Here is a 6,948-nt window from a genome sequence, read left to right as displayed (position 1 = left end):
GCAGTGGATGCACAGAGAATATCATTTTTTGATCCGTGGTGCAAAAGCTACAACTCAAAATGACAAAGAACATGCACCCTTACAGGATAAGCTGGCTGAAGAAAGGCGTGAAAATTCTTATGTTGGAAATGTGCAGGGTAACATTTTTCTATTGGGAAGAAGTATGTTTGGGAAGTCCTTTATGATGTCCTTGAGATAGACATTTGTGACATAATTTTGGGACGGCCTTGGCAATTCAACGTGGGAGCTACACATGATAGGCGTACAAATACCTACACCTTTGAATGAAAGAATCGTAAGATTCGATTATTACCTCATTCCACCAATTGTGGTAACAAAGAAGTGCCATATAAGGCTGCAATGTACATTGTGTCAGGACTAAACATTATCCACTCTTGGCGAGAGTCTTCCACTGTACTTGCACTAATTTGTTCAATACCCATCCAATACAATAAACTCCCAAATTTTCTTGTGGAGGTTCATGCCATCCTCTAGCTCTTTGCAAACGTCTGGCCCAACAAGCTGCCTAATTACTTACCACCTTTGCGCAAGCTACAACACCAAATAGAATTACAGCTCGGGTCACATTACTGAATTTACCGCATTACAAAATGAGCCCACAAGAACACTCAGCATTGCAAAACATTATTGATGAACTGTTACAAAAGAATTTAATCCATCCCAGCTTAAGTCCGTGCATCATCCCTGCCATGAGAAAGATGATAGCTGGCAAATGTGTGTTGATAGTCGAGCTATCAACAAAATTATAGTAAAATACTGCTTTTCGGTGCCACGCCTTAGATATATATTGAATAAACTCGTAGGTACCTCCATCTTCTCAAAGCATGATTTAAGAAGCGGGTATCACCAAATCCACATTAGATCGGGGGATGAATGGAAGATCGCATTTAAACCCCGTGAAGGCTTGTATGAATGGCGAGTTACGCCTTTCGATCTTTGCAATGCCCTATGACATTCATGAGGCTTATGAATGAAGTTCTCAAATCTGTTCTAGGGAAGTATTGTGTTGTCTAATTTTATGCTATACTCGTCTATAGCTCAACACTACAAGATAATTAAACACATCTCACTTCTAATTTCTAAATTATGAGAATACATAATCTCTACCTTAATTTTCCTAAATATGAGTTTGCAATAGGTTCAATCCACATTTTTTATTTTATTATATCTTGCCATGGTGTTCATATGGACCCTCAAAAGGTCATTGCTATTAAGGAGTGGCCAACTCCATGATAAGCATTCGAGGTCCGAAGCTTCAATGGCTTAACAAACTTGTATCGCTGATTTATCCAAGGATTCAACATCATTGTGGCACCAATCATAGATTTCCTCAAAGACAAATCATTCTAGTGGACACAATCCCAACAACATAGTTTTAACACCATCAAAAGAACATTGAGTTCAACCATTGTCTTAGATGTACCGTACTTCAACAAGCCATTTCATGTAGACACTAACACATTCGCAGTAGGTGTTGGATATGCTATATCACATGAAGATAGACCTCTTGAGTTCGTCAGCGAGAAATTGAGCCCCACTCGCCAGAATTGGTCCACATATGAACAAGAATTATATGCTGTTATTCGAACTTTGAAGTAATGTGAGCATTATCTCATGCATCAAAATTTTGTCCTAAGCAGTGATAACCATGCACTCCAATTTATCAATAGCTAGAAAATAATGAATAAAATGCATGCTAGGTACATAACATTTTTGCTAAGATTCAGTTTTATATTGAAGCACAACTTCAGAGCTCAGAACCACGTCATTGATGCTCTTAGCAGGCGTAACACCTTCATAACTCAGCTGAAACTAATATTCAAGGATTGCATCCTCTACAAGAACTGTATTCGACAGACATGGATTTTTTTCGAACCATGGAGCCAATTGTCAAATGTCCAGCAACTCCATTCCATGACTTTTCCATCTTGTCAGATTTTTTTTTTTCAAAGGAAATATGCTATGTATGCCAGACTCCTCTTGGAGAGAATATTTGATTAAGGAGAAGCATCGTGGCAAACTAGCTACACATTTATGTAGAGACAAAACCTTGGAACAAATGCAAAGCATATTTTACAGGCCTCATCTACGTTGGGATGTCGTTTGATTCGTGGAACGATGTCCTTTTTGCCAACTATAGAAAGGTAATGCTCATAATACATGGCTATACATGTCGATACCAGTATCTAACTCCATATGGGAAGACTTGAGTTTGGATTTTGTGTTGAGATTGCCACATACAAAGTGAGTTATTGATTCAATTATGGTTGTTGTTAACTGATTCTCTAAAATGGCTCTTTTTCTTGCCTGCAAAGAGATGTTTGATGCTCTCAACGTTGCCATTCTTTTCTTCAAGGAGATTGTCCGCTTATACGGTCTGCCTCGCAACATTACATCCGACTGTGATGTCAAATATGTTAGTCATTTCTAGTGAGAGCTATCGAAACAACTACAAACTGAAATCAAGCTCAATTATGCCCACCATTCCCAATCTGATGGCCAGACGGAAGTCGTTAATCGTACATTGGGTAACATGTTGTGATGTCTAGCCCATGAACACCCAAAACAGTGGGACAACTACTTAGGCCAAGCCAAATTCGTATATAATTCCATGTCAAATCGGTCAACGAAGCAAAGTCCATTCAGTATTGTCTACACCAAGGTACCTAACCATTTAGTTGATATCACCATCCTTCCAAAATGCAGAAGTAAAGTAGCAGTCGAAACCACTAAAACTTACACAAAGATGTTGCAAGATGTAAAGACCAAACTAATAGGTGCCAATGATAGCTACAAGTAGCTTTTTGATTCACATATGTGAGAAAAAATCTTCAACCCTGGCGATCTTATTACGTTTCGCCTCCGCAGAGAAAGATTTCAACAAGGAACATATTTCAAACTTAGTCCCCATAAAATGTGACTATTATCTATTCTCAGACGTATCAATGACAACGCCTACATTATAGATCTTCCACTAAACTTCCTCAATTCTTCCACCTTTAATGTCTTGGGCATCTTTTCTTACAAACCTCCAAATACATATATGGCTCAATCAATTTTCTCTGGTAAGGAACCTTTTGAAGTCGAGGAGATCTGATATGGACTATCCTAATCCAGCGTTCTACTACAACAACACACTTGTTTCTCCTAACAAACCTACATCCTCCACTACCTCCCTCTCTACTTTAGCTATTACTTTATTTTTTTTGTTTTACTGCATATGCCATATAATGACAACCATAGAACGTTATTCCTTTCTTTTAGAAATTCTCTATAATATTACAGGATCATATATATTTATCAGAATGTATGGGAGAACATTGATGATGAATATTAACACCTAAACAAGGTTTCTGCTCTTTCTCTGTTTTCCTATTCCTTTTATTTTACTAGAGGTTGTGTGCGGTTCCACACCACAAATAATTTAAATGTGATTTTTTTTGTAAATATTATGACATTAGAAATTATATAAAAATATTTTTAAAAATAATCAGAATTAATTTCAAAGATATTATATCTAATTTTTAAATTTAGTATAATTTAAATTATTTATGTAATTTTTTTAAATTTACTAAAATTTGATTAGATATTCTAATTTCTAACCAAAAAAAAAAAGTGACAGAAAGACGAACCAGGCTGTTTTTACGGGTTGCATATCGCTAGCTTTCTGGATTCATACTCCCCCTGTGGGAAGGCCCTGTGCTTACTGGTTTTCACCTTGGAGGGCTTGTGGCAACTTGGAGTCTGCTGTGCTAATGTTACCATGAGCATATGTTCTGAGCTTTTGATGTTTTACCTGGTATACTGAATACTGTTTTTGACCTCCCCAATGACTACCTACTCATATTCGATTCCTGAACCTTGCTCCTTGGACCCCCCGCGCCCGTTTTGTTTTTTCTTAGGGTTTGTAGTTTTAGCCTCTTATTTGATTTTTCTACATATTTTTCTTTTGCTTTTACTTATAACACCCTTTTAATTTAATACATGGGATATTGCCTCTAATTTTCAAAAAAAAAAAAAAAAAAAAAACAGAAAGACGAAGAAACGAGCCAAAGTCAATAAATGAATAAAATAATATATGTTGAAGTTTGAATTCACTCGTGAAAAAGCGGCGCGCGGATCTGCCCGACGGGTAACGGGCAACAAAACTCGCAGCCCCTTTCCCCCTCCCGCTAGCTTATAAACTGCCGATCGAGCCGCCATGTCATGAGAGAAGAACCCATGGCCGACACCTGACCTCACAAGAAGATGAAGATAGCTCAATTTCTCTGCTTCTCGCCTGTGGCCAAGGAACAGATCACAGCGGTCCATGTCCTGCCGGAGTTTCGGCCGTGCAATCGACAGCGCCGGTGGCGGCGGCGCCTCACCGGAATCATCTTCCCGATTCTCATCAGGCCACAGGAGAACGGTTGTACTGATAATTCTTCAGATACGGTACGATTACTCCTCCTTTGATATCTGTTTTTTTCACAAGCTAGGGTTGGAATCGAACGTTTTATTTTTTATTTTTAATTCGCCCTCGGTTACAACAGAAAATTGGCGGTCAATTCTGTGATCGGAAACCAACCTTTGAATCGGAAACCGCATCGGTACGGAAATCGAACTCCGATGAAGATCGGGGATCGGATGAGGTGATCTTCTCATCCTCATCGAGCTCATCACCCAAAACACCATCGTCTTTATCATCTTCTTCCTCCTTGTCTTACCCGGATTTTCCTACCCCGAGGCAAAGGGGGGCAGTGGAAACGGGCGCGGAGAGGCGGTATGCTCTCTGTTTCTTGGTGGTGAGCTTGATAGTGATGGTATTCTGCGGCCGGATCTGCGCAATTCTGTGGACGGCATCGGGTCTCTGCTTTCTTCCTCGCCGGAAACCGGCTACTGAGACACCTGAGCTCGGTGGTGTGGAGACTCCAGCGTCGGCTGCATCGGCGCTGCCTCCGGCGGAGGACCGCCTGCAAAAGCGATTTTGTGAGTATAACAAGAGGCGGGTTGTTCTGGAAGGATTTCTAGGAAGAAGCAAACGAGTTTAAAGAAGGCATATAGTAATGAAATAAAGTTGGTACCCAAACGAGTGAAAATATGTTTAGTTTTTTTTTTGGATTTATGGCCATAACTTTTGCTGGTAAATCTATAAGCTAGTCCTGCTGCTGTTTCAATTTTTTTTTTTAATGTTAATATTGTTAAATTTCTCTGTTCTCTCCAAAATAATGAAAATTCTACTTTTTTGCTTTGGAAGTGGCGCTGTAAACGAGCAGGTTTGAGCGGACTCATATATTATTGGCCTGCCTAGCTAGCTTGAGTGATGGAATACAAAAATGTGAGTGGTCTCTATAAGATAATATTTTGATATAAAATACATTTTTGTCACCCACAATCTTAAATTTTGACCGCATCTTTATAGGTTAGAGGCAAATTTGGATGAACAAAAAGCATCACATGGTAAAATAAGAAAAAAATACATAATTGATTTAGATTTAGCTAGTTGTGCATTGAAGAGTATGATTGAGAGTTGTCTAATATAGGTGAATTGATGGCGAGTTTCCATTGAGGAGTTATTCTGATGATAACTACATCGACTTAGCTAGTAGTCAAAATGATTATTTAAGTTATGACTGTAAATAAAATAGTCATGAGGTGTAAATTAAAGCTTCGTTTTGGACAGCTTTTATATTATTTCTTAAAGCAGCTTTTTAGTTCAAAAATTTTTTTTTTGTACTACAAAACTGTTTTAAGAAGCAGTAAAAAGGTTGTCTCAGACGAAGCCTAAAGTATATCTTTTGAGATTTGGTGAGTAAGAAATTAATTTGTAACTAGCAACGTGTCGAATCAAGATCGAATCCTCATTATGACATTATAAATCAAATATAAATAAATGGGAGCATACAATTTTTTAATCTCATGCAATCAAAAGTCGTTAATATTGTAAGCAAAAGCGCTTAGGTTTTAGTTTTTAAAATATAAATATTAAACGTGATTATCCAACCAATTATTGCACTAACCTTTTGCTACTTTTTACAATAAATTTGTGATTTAGAAGTTGCTTTAGTTCCAAACCTCAAGATTAAAGAGGAAGACGAAAATTAGGTAAAGATAGAATGGCGATTCAACATAATTGGCTGCACTTTAAAGCTATATATAAAATGCTACTGATTTAATTAGTCATAAAAGCCACTTGATTGATCTGTTTAACAGAAGCCATACTATTATTATTATTTTTTATAGAGCCATGCAGAAGGCATGCATCACCAATGAAACATCATAATTGCAGGAAATTATTATTTTAGAAATTTGGTCGTGGGGTTTTGGTCCTTCTTTATTGGTAAGGATACTTGATGGGATTCCACTTAGTATCTTCCACTAGCTTTTATATTAAGTAGCTATACAACTACCAAAACTGGAAGAGTTTTAAGAGCCTCTCCAACCGAACGCCAAACGAGCGTTTGGCGTCGTTCGGTCGCTCCAGCCGAACGTCAAAACATCTGTCATTTGCTTACGGGTGAACAGTGCAACGCCAATATATTGGTGTTGCACTGTTCACCCACGCTATTTTACTGTCTCAACCGGAAAAACGTGCCAAAGGAGAAGGATCGTTACCTTCGCGCATAAGCAAAAAAATGACGTTCGATTGGAGCAGCACCACGCCATTTTTGCGGTTTACAGTATTTTGGCGTGAAAAATAGAGTTCTCCGTTAGAGATGCCTAAGCATTTAGATGTGCTGCTCATAATTTATATGAAACAATTTTTTGACTTTTTCAGTTTTTAGACGATAATAATAATTTCTTTTGATTATTATTTTATTGTCTTTTTTTTTCATAAATTTTTATGATAGGAAGTTGATTTCTACAATCATAATAGTGAAGTTATTTTATCCATTGTAATTTTGCTATCAACTTTATATAATGCTACAGTGCTCATTCCAAACATAT

At 37.6% G+C, this 6,948-nt stretch overlaps 1 protein-coding gene across 1 annotated transcript; it reads left to right on the top strand.

Annotated features, from left to right (window-relative positions):
- Window positions 1-4,122: 4,122 nt before the first annotated feature.
- Window positions 4,123-5,256, top strand: LOC110108716. Its single transcript, XM_020839473.2, has 2 exons — window positions 4,123-4,455; window positions 4,554-5,256. Exons 1-2 carry the CDS (start codon window positions 4,270-4,272, stop codon window positions 5,049-5,051), a joined length of 684 nt encoding a protein of 227 aa, XP_020695132.1. The 5' UTR covers window positions 4,123-4,269; the 3' UTR covers window positions 5,052-5,256.
- The last annotated feature ends 1,692 nt before the right edge of the window (window positions 5,257-6,948 follow it).

This window comes from Dendrobium catenatum, unplaced genomic scaffold, assembly GCF_001605985.2.
Source record: "Dendrobium catenatum unplaced genomic scaffold, ASM160598v2 fragScaff_scaffold_153, whole genome shotgun sequence".
NCBI classification, from domain to species: domain Eukaryota; kingdom Viridiplantae; phylum Streptophyta; class Magnoliopsida; order Asparagales; family Orchidaceae; genus Dendrobium; species Dendrobium catenatum.
This window is presented reverse-complemented; position numbering and strand designations above follow the sequence as displayed.

What these genes read in the sequence shown, in the direction of transcription:
- LOC110108716 (XM_020839473.2), top strand. Translation starts at nt 4,270, where the DNA reads ATGAAGATAGCTCAATTTCTCTGCTTCTCGCCTGTGGCCAAGGAACAG. An exon ending in CTGATAATTCTTCAGATACG is followed by an intron (nt 4,456 to 4,553) that starts GTACGATTACTC and finishes CGGTTACAACAG; the next exon opens with AAAATTGGCGGTCAATTCTG.